This window comes from Rattus norvegicus, chromosome 5 (assembly GCF_036323735.1).
Source record: "Rattus norvegicus strain BN/NHsdMcwi chromosome 5, GRCr8, whole genome shotgun sequence".
Taxonomy (NCBI): domain Eukaryota; kingdom Metazoa; phylum Chordata; class Mammalia; order Rodentia; family Muridae; genus Rattus; species Rattus norvegicus.
In genome coordinates this window covers 147,874,165-147,900,502 of record NC_086023.1, presented here as the reverse complement: position 1 = coordinate 147,900,502, position 26,338 = coordinate 147,874,165, and the positions used below count along the sequence as shown (strand labels likewise).

Sequence of the window (26,338 nt, the reverse complement as noted above, 5' to 3'; positions counted from 1 at the left end):
TGTGAGGTCTGCTATTCTCGATGCGCCAGGGAAGCGGGCCCAGGTTCATTTCCAGTCAGGCTAGGGTGTGGGCTGGTGGCCACGGTTCTCTTCATCTATAAGATGTGGGATGCCAGCAAAGCTTCGAAGGCCCCACAGGTGGACAAGGGGAAGGACTTTCAGGAGGAAGGCACCAGGTGGGCTGCTGTGTGGAGGAGGGCAAGGGCAGGGTATTTGTGGAACAGCCCTGGCACAATTACCAGCTCAGCCAGGTGCTGTATGAATCACCCAGGGAAGCAGTTGGGCCAGATCTTTGGCCCCTGGGGCCAGCCAAACCTATGGACTTTCCTTCCCTAACATTATCTAGTCTGAGTTGGTGGGGGGAAGGCTGGGGTGAGCTACCATAATTACAGAACTCAGCGGCTGCGTCTCATATCTGATCCTGAGGGTGACCTATCAGGGTGCCCTCTCCCAGTGACCTCCTTAGCCAGGAGGTCAGGGTTGCACACGGATAAGGAGTGAGGAGTGCTGAGCAGTTTGTGTGTGCATGTGTGTGTGTGGAGTCATGACCAGTGAGTGTGTGTATGTGTGTGTGTGTGCATGTGAGTGTGTGTGTGGAGTGCTGAGCAGTGAGTGTGTGTGTGTCTGTGTGTATCTGTCTCTCTCTGTTGTCTGTCTATCTGCATGTCTGTCTCTCTCATGTGTGTGTGTATGTGTGTTTTTGTGTGTGTATGTGTATGTATGTATCTTTTTGTGTGTATATGTGTATGTATGTATGTTGTGTGGTCCAAGACAGGGTCAATAGTTTGAAGACCAGGTGGATGGAGAGGAGGGGGTCTGAACAAAGCTGGAGTCTATATTTTTGGTTGTGAGCCTAGCTTTTAACGGCTGAGCCATCTCTCCAGCCCTCAAAGCTGGAGTCTTAACTGGGATGGGAACGACTCGGGCTTTTATTCATGGGACATTTGCTGTGTGTTCTAACAGTCCCATGAGGTAAGCACCTTTAGTTTCAATAGGGGAAGCTGAGGCTCAGAGAAGCAAAGTAGCCTCCCTCGTTCTCCCTCTGTCTGTCCCTCTCTCCTTTCCTCCCTCCTTCCATCTCTTCTTTCCTTCCGCAGGATCTCAGGTAGCCCAGGCTGACCTAGATCTGGCTATGCAGCCGAGGGTGATTTTGAATTTGTGACTCCTGCCTCCTGAGTGCTGGGTTACAGGCATGGGCCACCATGCCCTGTTTTATGTGAATCAAACCCAGGACTTCATGAATGTTCCGTAAGCACTCTACCGACTCAGCCACATTACCAGTCCCCCTTTTATCTAGTAATTTATCCTTCAGCACCCATAGATTGAGCCGAGGTTTTGTGCCAAGTTTCAAGGACGGCAGGGAAGAAAGACCACCTCTTACATCCTCTAACAGTGACAGTATTCTGGAGTCGGTCACACAATGGCCCTGGTGAAGTTCAAATCCAGATTTATTTCCAAATCCTTGCTTTGGTTCAGTATACAATCCGAGCTCAGAGTCGGGTTGGGCTGTGCCCCTGTTGTTGCTGGACTTTTCCCCATCTCAGCCTCTTTAGGTAAAGTCTGGCGCCAGCACCTGTCCCAGGTGAGTCCTACGAGGTCCCGAGCATTGCCGGAAAGTGACGAACGGCTTCGGCAGGTGGGGCGGGGCCGGGGAGGGGATGGGCTTGGGGTGGGGCCAGTCAAAGCGCCCCGAGTCCCACCGGATCCGGGATCCGAGGCTGGTGCCCCGCGCCCCGCGCCCCGCACCGCCATGGGGGCCTGTCTGGGGGCCTGCTCCCTGCTCAGCTGCGTGAGTGCCACCCCGTTCCTGCCGTGACCCCGCTCACTTTTTCTCTACCTTCTTCCTCCAAGTACTTTCTTCTTTTTGCTTCCTCCAAACTTGCCTTTCTGGGACCCCACCGGCGCCCTTCTTATCTTCATCCCGCAGTCGCTCCGCTTTGGCCGCGGTGCGCCGGACAGCTGGTGTCGCGGATCGGGTGACCGCGGGGGAGGGGTGGGGCGCGGCGCGGCGCCCTGGGCGCCGCCGCTCAGGGAACCGGGACACTGAGGCCAGCAGCGGGTGCGGGGAGCCCCGCGGCCACTGCTCGCTCCCCAGCTCAGAGCGCCCCCCGGGTGCGTGGCGCGTCTCTCTCAGGGGTGCGGGACTCTTTGTGTAACTGGCAGGGTTCCGGCCCCACTGCGTTTCTGTCTTTCTGGCAGAGCGTCCGTCATTCTGTCTGTCCCTGTCGCCTGGCTCAGTCTGTTCTTTTGTGTTTGTCCCGTTCACTTCTCTGGGGTTAGGGCTCTGTCTGTCTGTCTGAGCGTCATAACCAGCTCTGTCTGCATCCCCTCTCGGCGCGCAGTCTGGCCCGCTCACTCTAGGGCACTCTCCCTGGAAGCGCTGGACCCTTCCCCTCCAGCTCAAGATGGAAAGGGGATGGGGGTTGGGTGGGAAGAAGCCCCCCTCTCCCACCCCGCTCTTGAGCGAGGTTGGTGTCGGTTGTCACTGACTACCTGTGCCAAACTTTGGATTTGGGAAGACCCAGAAATCGAGGGACGTTGTGTGTACCCACCTGGTCGCCAGTGTTGGGGACCAGGCCGGTGGCCAGCTCTGTTTTGGGGCAGCAACCAGCATAGGGGAGGGGATTCAGCCATACCAGGCTGGGAGGCCCCTACTTTCCCTTTCCCAGCCCCCTTTCTTCTCCTTCCTCCCCTCATTAAATCTGAGGTTCTTTCAGACAGCTCCCTCCCCCTCTGGCCCCACACAAAGAGGGGCGGAGAGGGGCTCTGGCTGGCTGCTGAAGGAAGGTTTAGGACTTACATCCTTTGTCCCAGATTTGTGTGCGTGTTAGAAGCGGGTGCCCAGGCGAGAGCTGGGCATCTAGAGGTTTTCTTTGTAGCCATTTTCTGAGAGTGAGCTCAGACTGGGGAGGCAGTGGAGTGGGTCCCTGGACACTGTTCTTGTCCTCTCTTGGGCTTCTCTTTCCACTGAAGTGTGTGTGTGTGTGTGTGTGTGTGTGTGTGTGTGTGTGTGTGTGTGTGTGTGTGTGTGTGTGTTGCGCCCTACCCTGAGATGAGAGTAAGGCTATTGCTTCCTGATGCCCATACCCCTTCCTGGGACAGGTTTGCTTCCTGGTTAAGGGGGGAGACCTTCCCACTCACAGGCCACAAGATTCCCATCTGGTCTTGCCTGGTTACCCGTGCTCTACTGGGAGAGGGGTTGTGAGGGCAGTTCTGCCAGTCCTTAGCTCTTTATCTCTGAATGCATGAGCTGAAGGCTACCTCAGTACCTCCCTTGGTATACCCTTGCTGATATGGACAGATAAGAGGTGGAAATTACCACCCAGCTCCTGTGTGTCAGAGAGTGGGCATTGTGGGAGCTGTTGTCACCCTGGAGGAGACATAGGTGGAGAATTCCATCTGGAGAGCAGAGCCAAGAACTGCTCTGAGTCACCCAGTCTGCAGTCTACAGAGCTGAGGCCAGCCAGGCTTGCTCAGATCCTCAGCCTACAGGGAGTTAGCTCTCTCCCCTCAGGTTGCACAGTGAAAGCACAAGGGAATTCAGTCAGGCTTAAAATCTGAAGCCAGGGAGCTGAGAGATGGCTCAGCAGTTGGAATCCACGTTGGATTCCCAGCACCCACATGGCAGCTCACAGCGATCTGGAACTCCCGTTCTAAGGTATGTGATGACCTCTCTGATCGCCTTGGGCACTGCGTGCTTTGTAAGCATGCACATGAAAAAAATCTAAAATGATTTTTAAGAGTCTGAAGCCAGATGTAGTGAAGACATATGTCTGCCATCTCAGTATTCAGAATGTAGAGGCATTAGTTCAAGATCGACTTCCACTCCGTAGTGACTTTCAAGCAAGCCTGGGATATATATTCCCTGTCTCAAAAAAAAAAAAAAAAATCTCACTCTTGGTCCAGGTGTCTTCTCTTCCACACCCCCACCACACTCTGGGGGGTGGAATTGGAAGCTACTTTGTGTCTAACATCTGTAAAGGATACCCCTGGCTTTGTTTCCGTTGACATTTAGAGTGCCAGGTGCTGTACTAAGGTCCCGGATCACGCTGTTTCACTGATTCTTCCTGAAGCCCTCTGGCATTGCTACCCTGTTTTAGAGATGATCATGCCAACAGAGGCTACGGTTCACTCAGTCCTTATTATAGGTCGGCACCTAAGAATTGAGCTACCTTGTGACTTAGGCCCAGAATTGCAAGAAGGATATTTATTTATAAATATTTACTTTTCTTGCTGCAACAAAATATCCAATGAAAGCAATTGAAGGAAGGGAGGATTTATCTTGGCTTCTAGGTGGAGGGTTCTGTCTAGTAAGACAGAACAGACTTTGTGGCAAGAGCTTGTGGCCGCTGGTCACACGGCCCCAACAGTCAGGAAGTGGAGAGAGATAGATGCTTGTACTCAGGTCTCCTTCTCTTCCTTCAGCCCGGGACTCTAGCCCATGGAATGTTGTCATCCACATTTACATACGTCGACCCACCTTGGTTATACCCTCCTTATAGACATGCCTGGAGGTTCGTCTCTCAGATTATTCTATATCCTGTCAAATTGACGATCACCAGTAACTGTCACTCTGTATATGTGTCCTTTCGTTTAATTCCACAGAAGACCCTAGTGTCATGATTGATATTTCCATTTCTGGCTGGGGTGTGACTTCCTTGGTAGAGTACTTGCCTAGTGTGGACGAAGTCCTGGGTTCAATCCCCAGTATGGCATAAACTAGGCATGATGGTATATACCTATAATCTTAGCACTTGAGAAATGATGGCAGGATCCTGCCAGGTGGTGGTGGTGGTTCACACCTTTGATCCCAGCACTTGGGAGGCGGAGACAGGTGGATCCCTGAGTTTGAGGCTAGCCTGGTCTACAGAGTGAGTTCTAGGGCAGTGAGAGCTGACACAGAGAAACCCCGAATCAAAAACAAACCAAAAACTAAAATTTTAAATTTTAAATGAATAAAAAGAGGGATCCGTAGTTTTTGATCATCCTTACCTTGAGTCTTGTGCCTGAGAATTGGCTCAGAAAACCCATCTCCATTTTGCTAATGGAGAAGCTGGATCAGCGAGATTCAATGATTCCCTCACAGTGGAACAGTATTAGGTAGTGGAGTGAGATGTTCCCAAATGCCAGCAGCACCATGCTAACAGGAAAACTTGCCCCTCGGGAGTGAAGGTTTTAAAGATTTATTTATTTGCACGTGTGATTGTGTGCATGCACACATGTGCATCTACAGAAGCCAGGAAAGTGTCAGATGTCCTCTCTACCTTTTCCTTCGGGGGCGGATCTCTCCTTGAACCTGGGGCTCATGTTTTCTTGGCTTAGGTTGGAAGCCAGCAAGCTCCAGCTATCCTCCTGTCTCCACTCTGCCTAGGAGCTTGGTTACAGGTGTTCATGAGACCCATGATTTGTTCTGGTGGGTTCTGGGTGCTGAACTCTGATCCTCGATGACAGTGGAAAACACTCTTAACCACTGAGCCATCCCTCCTGACCCAGGAGAAGTTCTGGTGAAAAGTTGGGAAGACCCCAGGACTTTCTGGGTGCCTGGGTTGATGGGAGATTTTTGTGTTCTCTGGTTGGGATCCAGATGTTCACTTCTGCCTGGCATTTGCACTGGACAGGTGAGTCCTGCCTTAGAGGAGGGGATAGGCTGGGCTCACAGAGGGTGAGTCACACAGCCTGGACAGCCTGCAGGTTTTTAGGGACGGTTGTGCATTTGAGCGACTGTACAAGGCATGGGCTTAAACCCCAGCTTGGCATCTTCCCACCTGCCCACTGTGGGCTGCACATAATCTTCTCCATGTCCATCGGAGGAACAATGGGACCCACCCCTCACCTGTGTAGCAGGACTGGGAGGGTGCAGGGACACATTTTACATTAAGCTGGCGTGTAGCAGCCAAGCCATAAACAACACACAGTGATGAGTTGCTGAGACTGCCAATGAGGAAGTGGGGATACCAGAGACACCACAAAACTCAGAGCTGTCTACATGCAGACCCTGAGCTTGGCTAGTGTCCTTCCCAAGACCCTGTTTCATAGATAAGGACACTGAGTCCAGGGATTGGGATGAGAGAGAGAAAGAGGGAAGGAAGGAGGGAGGGAGGGAGGGAGGGAGAGAGAGAATGCTTTCCCCAGATCAAAGCTGAAAGAGTTAGGACCAAGCTGGCTCAGGAACCGCCCTGGAGAGCTGTGGGACCATCCAGCTGCCTCTCCTTCTGTGATTGGAGGCTGAGGTGGCTTAGCCAGTGGAAGTGTAGTTTGTGGAGGCTGCAGAATGCATCTCTGTGCCAGGTTTTTTGGCTTTTAAATAGCAATGAAATCATACCAGGTTATACAGTATAACGCCTACCATTGGGGTCTTTGATCTTTGTTTTAGTCTTTAAGGGCCTTGTCATTTATCTTAGACAGTCCTAGTTAAATGACCCAGCCTAGGCAAGTGGCATTGTCAGAGTGACTGTTGTCGGTTCTGGCACTCGGTGATAACTGCCATCCTGTCTCCTGATGTCAGTTCTCTCTTCTGGGTGACTCAGAGCAGCCAGTGACTCTCTCCACCCCTCCTCCACCATCTGCCTCCTCATTCTGGGGCCACAGTTTTGTCACGACTCTTCTTGGCAGTGAGTTCCTATAACTTTTGAGGGGAAATCCAAACTCCGTGGTGTAAACTTTGAGGAAAGGCTACCTCCCAGTACCACTCCAGCCAACCCAGAAGTCCTGAAGATACAGTGCAGTTTGTGGGTGCTGTCTCTGCTCTCTTGTCCTTCCCCCTCTCTTCCCCCTCTTGCTATCCCCCTTCCTTCTTGGTACTTTGTTTTCTTGAGACAGGGTCTCACATCGCTTGGGGTGGTCTTGAACTCATGTAGTTGAGGATGGCCTTGAACCCATGATCCTCCTGCTTCTGATTCCCACGTTCTGGGTGTACTCACATGGGCTATCACCTCCAGCTCGGTCTGTTTGCATTGCTGGGCATCGAACTCAAGAGCATCGTGCACAAGGCAAGCGCCCGGTGCCTCCGAGCTCTAGTCTTGATTCCCAGTTGGGGCAGCAGGCTCAGGAAGATGAAACAACTTGCCCACCCCACCCCACCCCACCTTTCCTTCCTTTTCCCTCCCCTTTCCTCTTCTTTTTTCTCCTCTCCCTTCCCCTCCCACTCCCTTCTCACTGTTTTTTTCTTCTCCCCACTCCTTCAGGGTCTCACGTAGCCCAGGTTAGCCTCAGACTCACAATGTAGCCGAGGATGACCTTGAACAGCTATTCCTCCTGTGAACCACCTCAGCCAGGGTCTAAACCAAAGCGTTGTGCAAGTCAGGCACCAGCTGAGCTGCATCACCACGGCCTTCCGCTTTGTACTGTGACAAAATACACACGGACTGACAAGGCAGCCACTAGTTCCTTTGAGCCGGGCCTCAGTGTGTGACCATGACTGACCTCAGGCAGAGGGGCTCAAGGGGCTCCTGCCCTGGCCTCCCTTGGCTTCATTTTAGTCAGTTTTCTTACAGTTCAAGAACATCACAGTTGTTCATACTGAAATGGAGCCATTTCCAGCACCGTCTGCAGCGTCTTTTCACCTCCACAGACTGAAATCCCTGTGCATGTTGGTTCTTCAGTCCCTGGTCCCCCACCAGCTCACCGAAACCCCCTCTCAATGAATTCAGTGGGTTCCTTATACCATGCCTGTCCTCTGTGCTTGGATTATGTCAACCGGAACCGGGTCATGCAGGCTGTAGCACGAGGTGGAATTTATTTATTTATTTTGTGACACATCTCCCCGTGGGGCCCAGGCTGGCTCTGAATTGTCTCTGCCTTCCAAGAGCTTGGGTTTACAGCCATGCACCACCACACCTACGTGTGTGTGTGTGTGTGTGTGTGTGTGTGTGTGTGTGTGTGAGAGAGAGAGAGAGAGAGAGAGAGAGAGAGAGAGAGAGAGAGAGAGCGCAAGTTTGAAGCCAACCAAATAGCGCTGTTTCTGCAGGGTTGAAGACTGAGTTAAGTCTTGTGCCAACTTAGCACTTAACCACTGGGCTGTGTCTTCAGACATTAAAATTTATTTTTACTTTGAAATAAGATCTCACTAAGTCACCCAGGTCAGCCTCGACCTCACTCTGTAGCCTAGGCTACCCTGAGCTGCAACCTTTCTGCCTTAGCTTCTTCTTCTTTTTTTTTTTTTTTAAGATTTATTTTTTTATATTTGTGAGTACACTGTCACTCTCTTCAGACACACCAGAAGAGGGCAGATGGTTGTGAGCCACCATGTGGTTGCTGGGAATTGAACTCAGGACCTCTGGAAGAGCAGTCAGTTCTCTTAACCATTGAGCCATCTCTCCAGCCCCCTGCCTTAGCTTCTTGAATAGCAGGTATTCACGCCACATTTGGCTAAAACCTTTATTATTTTTATGTTTGTGAAATCAGCAGATGATAATCTAATTTCACGTGCACATGCACGAGTACACACATGCACGCACACACACACACACGCACACACACACACCACACACACACACCCCTACCTGCCCCCACAGTAGAACAATCCTGTTGTGGAATACCATGATGTGAATGACAGGCACCAGGTTGTCAGCTTCCTCCTGTTATTTCCTGACAGGGACAGCCCCATAGTGCACTTCCGGTGTTCCTGTGAGCTCATGGGTCTCTCTCCTGTCCAGAGGCCAGTGTGTCTTTAGGAAGGGGATCTAGTGGAAACTGGTCCAGACAGAGCCAGGGTGTCTGGCAGATCAAATGGGGTGGATTTGTGTGCTGGGCAGCACTGTGGTGGGCCCGTGTCTCTCTCTTTTTTTTTTTTTTTGGTTCTTTTTTTCGGAGCTGGGGACCGAACCCAGGGCCTTGCGCTTCCTAGGTAAGCGCTCTACCACTGAGCTAAATCCCCAGCCCCGCCCGTGTCTCTCTTAACCTGGGCCCTCTGGGTATGCATTAGGCTCCAGACACGCTGAGGTTTCAGGTATCAGGAGCCCCCCCCCCCCCCCAGGAGCATCTGGGTTTTGACCTCTATGAACCAGAGCGAATTGAAGCTGCATCTTGAGTGAACCTGGTGGCGTGTCCATTCCAAGTGTCACAAAGAGAAAGTGTACCGAGTCAGAGGTGGGGCCTAGGTGGAGTCACGCATGTGAGGTGGGAGGGGTTTCCTCCAGCCTAGCAGGGATTGTTTGCTTGACTGACAAGGTTAGAGATTAAACAGCACTCTCATCTGGGAGCCTTAGGCTGGGCAACGGTGTGTCTGTGCAAAGCCTGGCCCGTGGCAGCACAGTCTCCTAGGCTGACTTACAGACCTCGGTTATATGACACTTTTTTAGGGGTGGTGAAGGGGGTAAGTGGGCTGGCTTCAAATGCACTGTTTAGCCCAGATTAGTTTTAAACTAATGGTCCTCTTTCTTAGCTCTCAGGCTCTTGCGTGCTGGAAATTATGGGATGCGTGGCTGTGCCCTGCATCGGTTTCACTTTCTCAGACAGGAAGTGTGCTGTGCGTGGATGGAGTGCTTTCCACCGGCCCCGCAGCTAACCCTTCCGATCACTTCTGTCTCCCAGCTTCCGTGCTGTGAAGGTGTTGCTGTATGACCTGTGCTAAGCCCTTTAACCTTTAACCTCATCATCCTCATGTGTAAAATGAGACATCTCTCAGGCTCATTCCAAGATGGCTATAGCTAGGAGGCTGGGCTTCAGGGAACAACCGGAAGGTGTGGCCGGAAGTTGCCGGAAGGGCGGAGCCTGTGACTTGGACTGGAGAACAGTCTTTGTGCGGCATTCAGCATCCTTGTTGCATTTGGCCTTGTTAGTGACAGAGTTTCCCAGGACGGTTTCAATCTGAGAGAAGAGGCAGATGGAAAGGCAGCAACAGTGTTGTGTCCCAACGGATCCAGAAAGTTCTCAGAGGAGCCAGAGCCTCAGAAGCTTCAGTCAGTCAAGTTGATCCTATGGATGAGGTCGTTTCTGCATTTGGGGCTGTGTACCCTCAGAGGATGCCCACTGTCCTGTGGATGAAAACCAGGGTCCCATGGGCAGGCTGCATGTCTGGTCCCACCACCATGTCAGAGGACACACCATGCCTTCTCCATACTCCTTCCTCTGATGCCCTGGGGTAGGAGTGCTTTCCCCTCTGGCCCTGGCATTACCTCCTGGTCCTTTAGGTCCTCACTTTACGCAACTTCCTCAAGGAGGCCTTCTAAGACTTGCCATTACCCAGTCAAAACCAGCCTGGTTAGCTTTGTCATAGAAGTGGACCTGAATAGTTTATTAAATGTGGACAACGTTTGGTGTAAGGTCTTAAGATCCACCAAAGACTGTTGCTCTTGGGTTCTTAAATACCTGGGTGAGGACTTGGACAGTTTGTGGCTGGCCAGGGAGGCTGTTTCCTCAAGGCTTGTGCTTGAAGGGACTGGCTTTCCAGAGGAGAGAGTCTCCCCTTCAGTGACTCAGTTATGGTATAGCCTCCCTAGTCACTCACTCAGTGGTTTCAGCCCAGGAAAGCTGCAGGTTGGATGGTGGGTGATGGGAAGCATTACATCACCACCTGCTGCCCAGAATGAGGTCAGCCCCAGGCAAAACACAGCTGCAGAGAAGTCTCTGTTCCCGGTGTTTGGGTGCCTGCCTTAGCACGCATCTGGTTCCTTACTGGACACTTCAAGTTCATTGGACACGTAGTTTATGATTCTCTAGTAGGTTCCCAATATCATGTCTGGGTCTGATCCTGTGAACGAAGCAGACCAAAATAAATAAACAAACAAACAAACAAACAAACAGGTAAATAAATAAATATCCGTCCTTGTTACAAGGAAGGTACAAAGAACATTAGAGTCGTAGAGAAAAATGAACCGAGGAAGAGACAGGGCTCTCAAGGAGCTTGCATTCTGTCTGTCTGACTGTCTGTCTGTCTGTGACAGGTCTCATGTCACTGAGGTAGGCCTCAAACTCACTACATAGCTGAGGCTGGCCTTGAACTCTTGATCGTCCTGCCCCAAGGATTACAGGCATGAGCCACCACACCTGGCTGGGATTTACAGTTTAAACACCCAAGGCCGGAGAGATGGCTCAGTGGTTAAGAGCACTGGCTGCTCTTCTAGGGGTTCTGAGTTCAATTCCCAGCAACCACCTGGCAGCTCACAACCATTGGATCTAAGAGATCCAATCCAATGCCTTCTGGACTGCAGATGTATATGCAAGCAAAACATCAAATGTACATAACATAAATACACCTTAAAAAACAAACAGGGCTGGAGATTAAGAGCACTGACTGCTCTTCCAGAGGTCCTGAGTTCAATTCCAGCACCTACATGGTGACTCACAGCCATCTGTAATGGGATCTGATGCCCTCTTCTGGTGTGTCTGAAGACTTACATACACAAAATAAATATTTTTTTAAAAATGTCTTTAAAAACAAACAAAAACCAGTTTTAAACACCCTGCTTCATTCTCAGGACTACCTGTGACTACCGTTGTGACACCCCCCACCCCGTTTTATGGAAGATGACAATCATCAGTGACAGCTGGCCCTCTGGATTTCTTTTTAACCACTCCCCCTTAACGATAAAGAGTGTGTCCCCAGTCCTCTTCTTCTGCCTATGGGCTTTGTGGTCCTGCATGGATTCAGTTTTAGTCCCTAGCTAGAAGGTTAAATGAGTTCATTACAGACTTGACGACTTGGATGCGGCAGCTGGAGGGTGGGGGGTGCTGCGTGCTCACGTGGGGAAAGGGACTAATGAGGCTACCGTTCCTGTTTTCCCTAGGCATCCTGCCTCTGTGGCTCTGCACCCTGCATCCTATGCAGCTGCTGCCCCTCAACCCGCAACTCCACGGTGAGCCGCCTCCTCTTCACCGGCTTCCTCTTCTTGGGGGTGCTGGTGTCTATCATCATGCTGAGCCCCGGAGTGGAGAGTCAGCTTTACAAGGTGAGTGTCTGGAAAGGGCTAGGGAGGCGCCCGGACCGTTCCACCCTCCACAGGCAAAGGTAGGTGGTTGAAGTTCCTGGTACCGATGTTGTGCAGGTGGCTGGGGTAGGAGGACACCTGAACAGGGTGGATCTCCGCGGAGAATCCTATTCGTCACCGCTGCCCTCTACAGGCAGGTCCCGGGAGTGCGTCTCCCCGAGAGTGCTGAAGCCCAGGGTGGGAATCTTGCCTTGGTCTGTGCATAGGTGTGGATCCCTGCGGAGTCCGTCGAGAGACCGACTCTCCCGGGGTTCCGTGGGCTTCTTAGGTGTTCTACAGAAGGCAGGAGGGGGAGACCGTTCTGGGAAGCAGGGCTTCACACGTCGCAGTATTCAAACAGAGTAGGTGATGGGAGTGGGGTGGTGGTGATGGCGGGGGCGTCAGGGAAATGGTCACCTAGGCGGGAGCCGTGATGGGATTGGCACCTGGGTGGCCTTTCTTAGTGTTCAGACCAACGCGGGATGGGAAACATGCCTTAGAGACGGAGGCAGGCTCAGACTTGATGAGAGACTGCAGGGTTCTGGTGGGTGGGGTCCTCAGTCCTCCCTGTTGTCTCCGCAGCTGCCCTGGGTGTGTGAGGACAGGGCCCAGCAACCCGTGGTCCTGCAGGGGCCCCTGGACTGTGGCTCCCTGCTGGGTTTCCGCGCTGTCTACCGTATGTGCTTTGCCACAGCAGCCTTTTTCTTCCTCTTCATGATGTTAATGATCTGCGTCCGCAGTAGCCGGGACCCGCGAGCAGCCATCCAGAATGGGTGAGGGGTGACCCTGGCACACTCCCCCTGTGGGCTTTTCTCCCCAATTCCTGACCCAGAGATCTCTAGACCCCACCCATTACAAGCCCGAGGTCAGCCTCAGCTGTTCCTAGGAGCCGTCCACACTCCCTGGGGCTGGTTCTCCTAGCCTGGCTAGCCAGCCCCTAGGAACAAGCATGTCTGGGTTTTTATGTCATGACTGGAGATGAAATGTCAGTCGTCCTGCCTGCAGGACAATCACTTCACCAATTGCACTATCTCCCCAACCCCTACTGGCATCCATTTTTCAAATGAGGGAAAAGCTCAGAGAGGGTAGCCGTTTACCTGAGCTCACACAGCAGTTTAATAACAGTTTCATTGCTTGGTTCTTCGCACTGACCTGAGCTCCAGGCTTTTTCTCAGAAAGGGAAAGAACCTATGTCTATCAGATCCCCAGGAAGGCCCTTCACCTCTCCCCCACCCTGCTTCTTGCGGGGGTGGAGTTTCTAGGCTGCCTCTGCTTTGGCTCTGTATGTCCCTGTGGCCCACCACTCAACTCTCCTGCTACCCACCACTCAGCTCTCCTCGTTTCTCCTGCAGGTTTTGGTTTTTTAAATTCCTGATCCTTGTGGGAATCACCGTGGGTGCCTTCTACATCCCTGATGGCTCCTTTCCCAAGAGTAGGTGGCTCCAGGGACAGCGGAGGGGAAGGGCAGCAAGGAGGGTGGTGGGTGGGTGGTAGGGTGGGTGGCTCTTTGCCTTGGCATCTCATGGACTCCAGGTAGCAGCTGGTCCCCCACACCCCCTTCACTAGATAGCATCCTGCTGCTTGGCTTTGACGCCTTCGGGTAACTCAGTCTGGGGGACCATCTGTCATGAGCTCTACTTGGCCAAACCAAGAGAGGGGGACCCTACTTTTCTGGGTGTCCCCCATGCAGAGTATGGTATTAGGGACAACTGGATGAGTCTGTGTTCGAGAAAAAACACCTGACTGAAGTTATGCTAGAAACCCTGGGGACCTGCTGTCCTCACAGCTGCTCCTGTGGCCCCAACAACCTGCCTCACAGCCCTCTCCCCACAGTCTGGTTCTACTTTGGCGTCGTGGGCTCCTTCCTCTTCATCCTCATCCAGCTGATCCTGTTCATTGACTTTGCTCACTCCTGGAATCAGCGGTGGCTGTGTAAGGCCGAGGAGTGTGATTCTCCTGTCTGGTACGCAGGTCAGTGCCGTGCTGGCCTCCACACCGAGGGCTTCGGTGCCTCACGTATCGGGGTCTGGAGTTGAGGAAGTCTGGGGAGAGGTGGAGGAAGAGACTGACTGTGGGAAGCTGCCTGAGGGACCGTGAGGGGGGTGAGGTCAGTAGCTTCTGTAGGACAGACTGCACACAGCAGAAAATGGGCCAGGCTCTTTTGGTGGTGACTTAAGTATACTTTAAGTGGTGTCTGGTCATTGAAATCCTAGCAGCAGATTGCCCTGCTGAATTTCTGGCACTTATTGTAAGTCTGCAAGAAAGGCTGGGCTAGCACCTATTGCTCTTCTAAAATATGACGACGTGAGTTTATATTCGCAGAACCCACACAAAAAAGCACAATGTGAGCTGGGTGGTGGTGGCACATGCCTTTAGTCTCAGCACTTGGGAGGGAGAGGCAGGCCTCTGAGTTCAAGGCTGGCCTGCTCTACAGAGCATTCAGGACAGCTAAAGGAACATGGTCTCAAGACAAAAGAAAGAAGAGAAAGGAAGGAAAGAAGAAGCCACAGAAGTATGCTGTTAACTGACTGCTCACAGGCTCATGCTTAATTAGCCGCCTTACACAGCTGAGGACCACCTGCTTAGGGAATTGAGCCGCCCACAGTGGGCTGGGCCCTCCTACACCGATTAATAAGCAAGGCAATCTCCCACAGACGTTGGCTTCCCACAGGTTGATTTGATTTGGACAGCTCTTCATTTGTGACTCCTTTTTCAAGTGACTCTAGGCTTTGCCTAGTTAACAGTTAAAGTTAACTATGACAGTGGCAAAAATGATGAAAGTGTTTGTCACACAAACCTAGTGACCTGAATTCGGTCCCCAGAACTTACATAAATGTGGGAGAAGAGACCCCTTAGAGAATCCAGAGTTGTCCTCTGACTTTCACATGTGTGCCATGGCACATGCGCCCCCACACATCAACACACACACACACACACACACACACACACACACACACACACACGCACGCACGCACGCACATGGGCAATAATAATTTTAAAGAGATTAAAGGCATGTGCCACCACCACCCAATTCACATTGTGCTTTTTGTGTAAAAAAAAAAAAAAAAGGTAAAGAAGCTAGATATGATCCTCACACCTGTAAGCCGCATTTGGGAGGTGGGAAAAGGAGGGTGGAGAGTTCAAGGCCAGCCTCTACTAAATAATGAGTTGGAGGTTAGGCTGAGCTACATGAAACACACCCCCCTCTCAAAAAACACAATAAAGGTCCCAGCGTGGTGACACATAGCTTAATCCCAACACTCTGGAGGCAGAGGCAGATGGATCTCTGTGAGTTCGAGGCCAGCCTGGTCTACAGAGTGAGTTCCAGGACACCATGACTGCATAGAGACGCCCCATCTCAAAGCAACAGCAACAGCAGGGGCAGCAGCAACGGCAACAACCACCAAATCAACGAGACTATTTTAGAAAACGGAATGTTGCGGTTGGGGATTTGGCTCAGTGGTAGAGCGCTTGCCTAGGAAGCGCAAGGTCCTGGGTTCGGTCCTCAGCCACAGAAAAAAAACAAAACAAAAAACAAACAAACAAAAAAACCAAAAAACAAAAAACCGGAATGTTTTGAGTTTGAACTGGAGCCTGGGTTTATTGCTGGATTAGTCGTTGTTAACTATTTTTCTAGATTACAAAATTGTAGCACATTCAAGCTACAAGGCTGTCGAAGTTGTCTTTAGACAGAGATCAAACATATAATGATGTATAAAGGCTGGGTCTCATATTCTATGTGGTCTTGAGGTCAGCAAAGGCTGTCGCATCCCCTGGGACTGGAGTCACGGATGGTCGTGGGCCATCATTCGGGTGTCGGGAACTGAACCCTGTAAGGGCGAAGAGTGCTCTCGAGTGCTGATCTGTAGCCATCTCTCCAGCCCTGCAAATGCCTTTGAATGACAGCGGAGCAATGATGTCTTCTACAGCGTAGTTAGTATTTATTGCACTCAGCGTCACCTCCACATAGCACGAAAGTCATTATGGGTTGGATTGGGAAGGAACTCACTAAGGCGCCGTGGGAAGCCACTCCGTATGTTAGGAAACTGAGGCCTGTGGTAGGAGAGCAGCTTGGGTGGTCGGTGCTCCTTCCTCTGCCCCCTGCATCTGAGCATTGCTCTGCGCCCTTCCGCCCAGGCCTTTTCTTCTTCACCTTCCTCTTTTACCTGTTGTCCATTGCCGCCGTGGCACTGATGTTCGTCTACTACACGGAGTCTGGTGCCTGCCACGAGGGCAAGGTCTTCATCGGCCTCAACCTCACCTTCTGTGTCTGCGTCTCCATCATTGCTGTCCTGCCCAAAGTCCAGGTGAGCCTGCGCATTGGGCGAGCAAAGCCTTTTGCAGATGTTCTGCCTGCATGTACGCCTGCACTCCAGAAGAGGGCGCTAGATCTCATTACAGATGCTTGTGAGCCACCGTGTGGTTGCTGGGAATTGAACTCAGGACCTCTGGAAGAGCAGTCAGTGCTCTCAACCGCTGAGCCATCTCTCCAGTCCTACGGAAGTGCTTTTTTTTTTTTTTTTTGGTTCTTTTTTTCGGAGCTGGGGACCGAACCCAGGGCCTTGCGCTTCCTAGGTAAGCGCTCTACCACTGAGCTAAATCCCCAGCCCCCGGAAGTGCTTTTAACAGTGCTGTGCCCCTCTCTCCTGAAGTGGAGAATGTCCTTTTAGGGTTGCTGTCAGGATGGAGTTCTGACTAGGCAGATAGGTTTCAAGTCGACTCCAGCTGTTGCTATAGTAACCAATGTTGTACCAGTCAAGAAAAATGATGTTCGGAGTTCAAATGGAGGTATTGGGGAATGGGGTGCAATTTCCTGACATCCTGTCCCAGACACTCTGTGACAATGGACAGGACTGGCAGAATGGTCCTTTGTTCTCTAGAGAGTCTCCCTAACCCCTGAATATACCCACAAGGACTTCCCAGTTTGGATCTCAGCGTTCACAGGTAGCTTAAGTTTTGTGTGTGTGTGTGTGTGTGTGTGTGTGTGTGTGTGTGTGTGTGTGTGAGAGAGAGAGAGAGAGAGAGTAAGAGTGTGTGTGTGTGAGTGTGTATGTGTGTGAGTGTGTGTGTATGTGTGTGAGTGTGTGTGTGAGAGAGAGTAAGAGTGTGTGTGTGAGTGTGTATGTGTGTAAGTGTGTGTGTGAGAGAGAGAGTAAGAGAGTGTGTGTGTGAGTGCGTATGTGTGTGTGTGTGTGTGTGTGTGTGCACGCGTGCTCATTAGTTCAGAGGTTGGGAGCCTCTCTTCTGCTCAGAGCCTTCATTTCCCATGGTGAAGGTTGGAGCCTGTGAAGGGAGATGCACATGGGGCTCATTGGGTGGACACCTGCTGTCACCAGGCTCTGCTGTGAGGAAGTACAGGAAGGAGGAGGGGAGGAGACAGCCGTTACTGGCACCTGTCACCTGTGTCTCTCACTCCTCAGATTGTCATCTCTGCTTCACTAAGAAATGAATGGGCTTAAAGGAGTAAAAGGGGGTGGGGATGGCTCAGTGCCAGCGTGAGAGTCCGGATACCCAGCATCAAGTCAGAAAGGTCAGGTGTGCTTGTAACCCAAGAGCTGGGAGGCAGGGACTGCCAGTCCAGTCACATTGGTGAGCACCAGGTCCTACTGAGAATCCTTGTCTCTCAAAAAACAAAGGCAATGATGGTTCCTGAGGGACAACAGCCGAGGTTGCCCTCTGACCTTCATCTGCATGTGCACACACACACACACACACACGTGCGTGCACACACAAACACATGCAGACTTTCTCACACAGCCACTCTCAAACACACCCACATGCACACACTCACACACATGCACACACTCATATATACACACACTTGTACACTCACACTCATGCATATATGCATACATATTCACACACACAAACACACATACACATTCACACACACACACTCACACACTTATACACACATGCATACACTCATACTCACGCACACACATATACATTCACACACATATTTACACACATACACACACATGCAGACTCTTTCTCACACACACACTCTCAAACACACCCTCACGCATACATACACTCATACTCACGAACACACATACACATTCACACACATACACTCACACACACAGTCATACACACTCTCATACACATGCATAAACTCACACACACATACACATTCACACACACACTCACACTCATGTTCTTTCATACACGCACAAACATACAGACACACAGGTACGTGCACACTCACACACACACACATACACTCACACACTCGCCCATATGCACGCTCTCTCTCACACCGTCACTCACTCACACACATACCCTTCTGCAAGAAGAAGAAGAGGAGAGTTAGAAGGCTAGTAAACAGTGGGGCTGGGATTCGAATCGAGGTTGTGCATGTGGAGTTGGGGGAAATCCAGCAATAGGACTCAAGGCCAAACGAAAGGAGTTTAGTTACAGAGCTTCGTGGATCACAGGCAGGGAGCTGGTAGGGCATGAGTTACCATAGCAGGAGCCCAGGGCCTCATTTCCCTCTCTCCAGCTCTCCACCTCCCCCCCCCCCAGGCAGAGGGGCCAGCAATATGTCTGGTTTCAAAGCCACAGAGGGGCAAGAGGTTTGAATGTCGGGGTGTCTGGGGTGTGACAGTGGGGTATGGGCAAGTGAAACTGAGCAGACAGGAGAAGCTAACCTGAACTTTTGCAGAAGAAAGGGTGCTGGTTATCTGGGGGTTTCAGGAGAAAGAATTAGGGTTCCAGTTTGGGGTGGGAAGGAGTGGTGGGTGGTCTGGTGGGCTGAGTGGCCTGGGCTCTTACCTTTGAACTTTTATTGCCAGAGTGCCCAGCCTAACTCAGGTCTGCTACAAGCCTCTGTCGTAACCTTGTATACAATGTTTGTCACCTGGTCTGCCCTATCCAACGTCCCTGGTGAGTGTGTGTCAGGCCGCTACTCCAGTGCGGCCTCCTGAAGTGTGAGGGACATCGCAGGTGTCTGGGATACCCAGAGGCACAGGGTGTGGGTGTGGGTAGAGGGTGGGGTGGGGTGGGGGTAGGGGTGAGCAGGAGGTTCTCATCTGCTCCTGGAATTGTTTGTCTTTCATTGTATCTGCCATGTGCTATCTGCTGCTGGGCCTTAAAAGGTCAAGTGTGTGTGTGTGTGTGTGTGTGTGTGTGTGTGTGTGTGTGTGTGTGTCTGTCTGTCTGCCTGCCTGCCTGCCTGCCTACCTGCCTGCTTGTCTGTCTATTCTCTTTAGTCAGCTCTCTGGCTGTCCTCAAAGTCCCCTGACTCCTAGATCTAGTCAGCTAAAGGTTCAAGGTGTCTGTGTTCCTTTCCCAGACCAAAAATGCAACCCTCACCTGCCCACTAAGAACGGGACGGGCCAGGTGAACCTGGAGGACTACAGCACAGTGTGGTGGGACGCCCCGAGCATTGTGGGCCTCGTCATCTTCATCCTGTGCACCTTCTTCATTAGGTACCACGGGCTTGTGCTCTGGGAGGGGGTGCTGCGTGGGGAGGGAGGGAGGATCGGGAGCTTTCTACGGCTGTGATAAACACCACAACCAAATCCAGCATGGTGAGGAAAAGGCTCGTTTGACTTATACATTTCAATCACAGTCCACCATGGCGGAACACTGCTCCCTGGGTTCGGTCCCCAGCTCCGGAAAAAAAAAAAAAAAAAAAAAAAAAAGAAACCAAAAAAAAAAAAAGATAGTTTGCTTTCTTATACAATCCATGCCCATCAGCCCAGGGGTGGCGCTTCCCACAGGAGGCTGGGCCCTCCCACATCAATCATTAATCAAGAAAATGGCCCTTTTAGTTGGCTCTCTCCCTGGGGATTGAACTCAGGTCATCAAGCTTGGCAGCTGGTGACTTGACCCTCTGAGCCATGTCCCCGGTCCTGTTTATTCTTTTTTGTGAAAAATTTTTTCTTATACCATTCATTAAAACAATGCTATGGGGGTTGGGGATTTAGCTCAGTGGTAGAGCGCTTGCCTAGGAAGCACAAGGCCCTGGGTTCGGTCCCCAGCTCCGAAAAAAAGAAAAAAAAAAAAAAAAACCAATGCTATGGACCAATAGAAACAGAAAAGGAATCAATGTATTAAGACACAAGCTGTAGGGATTGGGGATTTAGCTCAGTGGTAGAGCGCTTGCCTAGGAAGCGCAAGGCCCTGGGTTCAGTCCCCAGCTCCGAAAAAAAAAGAACAACAACAAAAAAAAAGACACAAGCTGTAGACAATTCCAAGTAAGGGGCTGGAGAGATGGCTCTGTTGTTAAGGTTCCCGGGTTCAATTCCCAGCACCCACGAAACAGCTCACAACTGTCTGTAACTCCAGTTCCAAGGGATCTGGTACCCTTGTGTAGACAGACAAGCAGGCAAAACACCAATGAACATAAAAAATAATAAGATTGAAAAAAGAAAACTCAAATTAAAAGGAACTCCCAAGTGTCTAATGCACTGACTCCTTCATTAGCCAATGGAAAGCTCAGGAAAGGCCGGCACCCAGAAAATAAAGTCCAGGCCTTTTAAAAGGTCTCCTTGCATATGTGAGCATGACGTGTATGTGGAAATGCATGGACCACGGCACACATGTGGAGGTCAGTGGAGTCTGTTCCCTCCTTCACATGGATTCTAAGGAAGAAACTCAGTCACCAGGCTTGTGCACCAAGCCCTTTTACCTCACCGAGCCACCTTGACAGCCTATGGCATTGTTTGGCTTTCTTTTCAATGCTGAGATCAGGCCGGCCGGGGCTTTGCTTGTGATAGGCCAGTGCTCTGGTACTGGCCCCTTTGCCCCGCCTTCTTTTCCATAAACATGAAAGCAATTGCTAAAACAAAATCCCTAAGACTAGTAAAGTTTCAGGTTTCCAGACATGGCTCACGCCTGTAATTCCAACCTTTGGGAGGCAGAGGCAGGAGGGAGGGTTGCTGTGAGGTTTAGAACAGCCTGGGCTCTATCGTGACTGAGTTCCGGGCCAGCGTGGAATACGTCAGACGGTCATACAAAACAACCAGAGTTCCGGGATGATGGTGCAGTGGATAGTGTACGGCTGCGTGAACATGACGGCCCGAGCGTGGGTCTCCAGCATATACCTGAAGCACACTACTGTGACCCTTGCCCTGCAGGGTGGGAACAGGGGCAGTCTCAGTGAATCTGAAATGTCAACTCCCAGGACCAATGAGAGACCCTGCCTCAGAAAAATAAAACAGCTGAGCAGTTGAGGGGGAAACCTAACATCATCTGGCTTACACAAGTGTTTACACACACACACACACACATGCACACATGCACAAACCACACACGCATGCGCACATATATGCATGCGTGTGCACACACATACAATGTTACTACAGGCAAGGACACCCACATATACACACGCACACATACACATACACTCTCCACCCTCAAAAACAATTGTATAAATTTCCTTCCATTGCTGTGATAAATACTGCAATCAAAAGCAACTTGGGAGGAAAGGATTTACCTCAGCTTACGTTTCCAGGCTACAACCATTCCATCGTGAAAGATGTCAGAACCAGAACTCGAGGTGGGGACCTGGAAGGAAGCAGACGCTGAGGCAGGAGCTGTGGAGGAGCATTGGTTTCTGACTTGCTCCCTATGGCTTACTCAGCCTGCTTTCTTCTATAGTCCAGGGCCACCTGTCCATGGTGGCACCACCCACAGTGAGCTGAGTCCTTCTGGCGCCTCCTGCTTTGGCAATTAATCAATAAGATGTCCCAAAGACTACCTAGAAGCTGTTCTGATAGAGGCAATTCCTCAATCGAGGTTCCCTCTTCCTAGAAGACCCTAGTTTGTGACAAAAACTTAATCAGTTCTTAGTTTGGTGATTTTCAATACTTGGTACTTGGTACTCAGTACTCCGTACTCAGTATCTAGCACCTGTTCTGGGAATGGTACAAATACTAGTCTATACCCTGTTCAGAGCATTCGTGAGACACGTTGAGGAGTCCAGGGTTCACAGAGGGTGTATTTTACTTGGGGACATAAGGAATTGGAGTAGAGCTGAGGGTCTGAACAGTTTGTTGGTTCCTGGGAAGGAGCCAAGACCACCTAGTACTGTGACCGGTCCCATAGCTCGTGGGACCACACCCTGCTGTGTCCGCCCATCTCTGTTAGCGGCCCTAACAGCCTGCCTTCCTCTCCCACAGCCTGAGATCCTCTGACCACCGTCAGGTGAACAGCTTGATGCAGACAGAGGAGTGTCCAGCAGAAATGGTGCAGCAGCAGCAGGTGGCCGTCGGTGACGGCCGAACCTATGACAATGAGCAGGACGGTGTCACCTACAGCTATTCCTTCTTCCACTTCTGCCTGGTGCTGGCCTCCCTGCATGTCATGATGACACTTACCAACTGGTACAGGTATGCCGCAGTGGCCTGGTGGGTGGCAGGGCCCCGCCAGCCCCAGGTGTATTCACCGTGTGCTTCCTCCAGCTGCTCCTGGGTGTCCCAGTCTCTGCTTGGAGCTTGGGAACATAGGTGGCAGGGTCTGCCTTAGATCCCCATAATCCAACCCTGCTCTGCCTTAGTTCCCCTTCTGTGCCTTCTTGGCCCAGCTTCTGATATGTTTGCTCAGAGGCCAAAGGGGATAGTTAGGAGGCGAGGCTGGGATGATCAGGGCGACTATGTTTGCAAACCAGGCCTGGACTGCGGGGGAGTCCGGTGTGGGATGCATGGACGGGCAGGATTAGGATGGGGCTCAAAGTCAGACTCAAAGTCTGAATTAAGAGTCAGAGTCATCAGGCAGTGTTGACACATATCTTTAATCCCAGCACTCAGGAGACAGAGACAGAGGGATCTCCGTGAGTTTGAGGACAGCCTGGTCTACAGGAGAGCCAGAGAAACTTTGTCAGGACTATTGGGGAGCCATAGTTTGTCCATATACACTGGGACTAGGTCCTTTGGTGAACACTGAGGTTCAGAGGCAATCAAACCAGCAGAGGGGCAAGGAGCTGAAGTTGGAGTAATAAGGTTGGGGGCCAAGGCCGAGTTATTGGATCAAGAACCAAAGTTGGGGAAAAGCAGGGTTAAAGTTAAGTTCATCAGTCCTCAGGGATGGGGAGCCAAAGAACTCGGTGACAAGGTCCTAAAGACAGGGCTTCTCTGTGTGGCCCAAGTGGGCCTTGAATTTGAGATCCTCCTGCCCCACTTCCTGAGAGGCTGGGGTTTCAGGCCTGGGCCACTGACCTTTGGGCTTTTTTGTTTTACTTTTGTCTCACGCAGCTCAGGTTGGTCTCACACTGATTCTGTAGCGAAAGGTGGTCTTGAACTCCTGATCTTCTTGCCTCTGCCTCCCAAGTGCTGGGATTATAGGTATGCATCAACAGGCCTGGCTCAGGGTGACAAAGGGAGGGACCAGGAGTCAGGTCAAGTCAAGGTCTCAAACTAGAGTCAAGGCTGGAGTTGAGGTCAAGTTTGGGTCTGTGGTCCAGGGTCATAGGTCAGGTGTCTCCAATGTGAAGCACAGAGCTTGGAGTTAACAGGGTAAAAGCCAGGGTTGAATTTAGATGTCTCGGCCTGGCTCATCGGGTCAGGGAACAAGACGGAGGTCACAGGATTGCGGACCAGGCTCATGAACCGATGGTGTGTTCCAGCCCTGGGGAGACCCGGAAGATGATTAGCACGTGGACCTCGGTGTGGGTGAAGATCTGTGCCAGCTGGGCAGGGCTGTTCCTCTACCTGTGGACCCTGGTGGCGCCTCTGCTCCTGCCCAACAGAGACTTCAGCTGAGAATGCCCTGCAGCCTGCCTACCTGGTGCCTTGGGGCTCAACAAGGGCCAGCCCACCGCTGGCCACACTTACCCACTCTCCTCCAGGACCTGCCCGAGTCAGGATTCTCCATTCTCAGTGCCTCCGGGGTCTGTGGGACATTGTATTCTGATCGAAGCCCCACCTTCCTTTGACCATGGTCATGCGTACTCACCCCTGGGACAGAAGTAACCCCCCCCCCCCCCCCCCCCCGTTCTTAGGGTCCCGAGAAGAGGGCCTGAAAGGAGAGAGTGGTCCAGAGCTGCTCAGCTGATGGGGGTACCCACCTTATACACTAAGGCCTGTGCTCGGGGCCTCCAGAGCCCACCCCCTTCCTAGACCATGTGCCTTACTGAGTCTCTAAGACTTCACCCAATAAACATGCCTGTATCCATGTGTGCTTTCCATGTCTTGAGCTCCTCAGCCCTGGTGTGAGGCCCCACCCCTCCTTAGCCAACCTGGGAGCTGGGGCATCCCTGGAATGAGGGTCTTGGAGAGGGTGATGAGCTGGACAGGGCTGGCCTCAGGACACTTGTTTACAGTGTCTGCTCAGGAACTCCACTCCCTCTGCTCCCCTCAGCCCCGAATTCATAGTCTGGACCTCACCATACCCTCCTGTAAGCAAGCGCAGCAGTAGTCCTTGGGCTTGATGCCATGGGAGGCCAGAGAAGACCCACAACATTCCTGGACCTTGAAATACCTGAGAAAGGACTTGTACTTTGGGGCCACCAAGCCTGCCTGGCTCTGAGGAGGCCAGGGCACCTAGCTCCTCAATGATTAGAGGAAAGTGTGCTGCCTAGTTGGTCAGGGGCTTCTGCAATGGTTTAAGAAGTGCGGCCTGTGCACCAGGCTCAGCCAGAGATGCTCAGTGGTGTGATGGTCACAGACAGGTTCCTGTCACGGCACTGCGGGTCATGTGTCCCGCCCATTTATGGGTGTGGCCTGTGGATGGGTGTGTCCTGTGGGTGGCATGGCCTGTGGATGGGTGTGGCCTGTGGGTGGGTGTGGCCTTAGGTAGTTCTTTGAAGGTCTGCTTGGGTTCTGACTACAGTCTTGCCTTGGCGCACAGCGACTTCCTAGCTACCCCAAGGTTTTGGGGAGTATAGCGATTCAGGTAGACATCCTGAAAACAGAGCAGGAAGCATCGGGAGAGAGGAGTGACAATTGCTGAGCTACACAAGGCCAAGAATGAGGGGCTCAAGGGCAAGTACAAACTGGGGTGCCGAGGGCATGTGGGGTCAAAGGAGAGTGAGGAGATAGATGTGGGCGGCATGGTACTCAGGGGCCGTGGGGAGACCAGGCTATCCCACAGACAGAGAGGAGCCACCGGGAGACTGAGCTGGCAGAAGGCCTAAAGTTGTGAGCTGATGCTGGGATGCTCCCCGCTGAATGGTTTAGACAGTTTAGACAGATTTCCCCGGGTGAGGTGGGACTGGTCTGTGTGAAGCTGAGGAAGGCTCTCTCACTAAGGCTGGGTCTGGAGGATACGCTTGTCTCCCAGCCTCTCTGTGTGAGGTTGTCAGAGCAGCAAACGTGTTATTCTTTCCTTCAGGAGAACAAATGCCCAGAGGGTTCCTTGTGTATTTGTAGAGGTGGTCGATTGGCGGGTGTGGTGGCGCAGGCCTTGAATCCCAGCATTTGTCAGGGAGGCAGGCAGATCTCTGTGAGTTCCAGGCCAGCTTGGTTTACAAAGTGAGTTCCAGGACAGCCAGGGTTACAAAAACAGGACCCTCCCAAAAACAAAAACAAAAACAAAAACAAACCCGAACAAACAAACAAATAAAAGCACCAAACCAAACCAAAACAAAAAACAAATAAATCCACAAAAAACAAAAGTGGTTGTGGTTGTAGGTTTGTTAGCCCCAGATCAGTCAGTAATGCACTCAGTCCAGGGGCTGGGCTGGGCCTTGCTTGTGGCATGGGGGAGGGGTAGAACAAAGAGCCTCTGTTCTAGGTGGGTGAAGGACTTCCCCTTGTCACAGGGAAGGCAGGTTGTTGTCACTCTCCTTAGCCTAGTGGTGAGGTAGAGTTGTCACCACCCGCCTGGACAGGGAACCTGTTTAGCTTCTTCTCCTGTTGCCCAGCGACCTGGCTTCCACCCTTCCTGTCTGAGCCTCCTCTGTTCTTGCTTCCGGTCACCCACACCCTCTCTTCCTTTTAGAGCGCCACTCTCCCTTTCTGGTCACTTCCCCTCCTTTGTCCACTTGTGGGAGAGGCTCATATGGACAGCATCTCTGTTGCTTACAAGCCCCTGATAGGCTGGGCTGGGAAAGGTGCTGTCATTGAATCCAAGGAACCACACCATCCTGGTCCCCCCAGACCACTGTCCCTCAGCCTCACCTGCAGCTTAGATTGCCGAGTGAGGTAGGCAAGGTGATTGCAAAGTTGGTAGATGACGTCGGAAATGAGCAGTGCTTCTGGAGAGCTCTGGGCTTGGCTAGTTCTGTCTGCCTTGATGTGTCACGGTGCTATTACCCTCTCAGGGCCTCACCTGTACGTTCCATGGCCGTGGCCACAGTAGCTTTCTTATAAGCCATAAAATACTTTGCATTCACCCAGTAGTAGTTACACAGCAGAAAGTCTCAGCCCTTGTGGTGGTTTGAATGTGCTCAGCCCAGGGAGTGCCACTATTAGGAGGTGTGGCCTTGTCGGAGGTAGTGAGTCACTGTTGGCACAGGCAATGAGCTCCTCCTCCTAGCTTCCTGA

At 51.8% G+C, this 26,338-nt stretch overlaps 1 protein-coding gene and 1 long non-coding RNA gene across 2 annotated transcripts; one reads left to right on the top strand and one right to left on the bottom strand.

Annotated features, from left to right (window-relative positions):
* Positions 1-1,705: 1,705 nt before the first annotated feature.
* Serinc2 (serine incorporator 2) lies at positions 1,706-24,026 on the top strand. The gene is given in 10 exon segments (NM_001031656.2): positions 1,706-1,789; positions 11,727-11,888; positions 12,489-12,679; positions 13,259-13,338; positions 13,740-13,877; positions 16,044-16,213; positions 18,704-18,794; positions 19,204-19,339; positions 22,037-22,246; positions 23,479-24,026. Coding segments are annotated over 10 exon segments (1,353 nt in total). The 5' UTR covers positions 1,706-1,750; the 3' UTR covers positions 23,615-24,026.
* Positions 19,984-26,246, bottom strand: LOC134486997 (uncharacterized). The gene is made up of 2 exons (XR_010066654.1): positions 25,973-26,246; positions 19,984-23,480 (listed from the first exon to the last, which is right to left on the bottom strand). It is a non-coding gene; the product is annotated as an uncharacterized LOC134486997 (long non-coding RNA).
* Between the last annotated feature and the right edge of the window lie 92 nt (positions 26,247-26,338).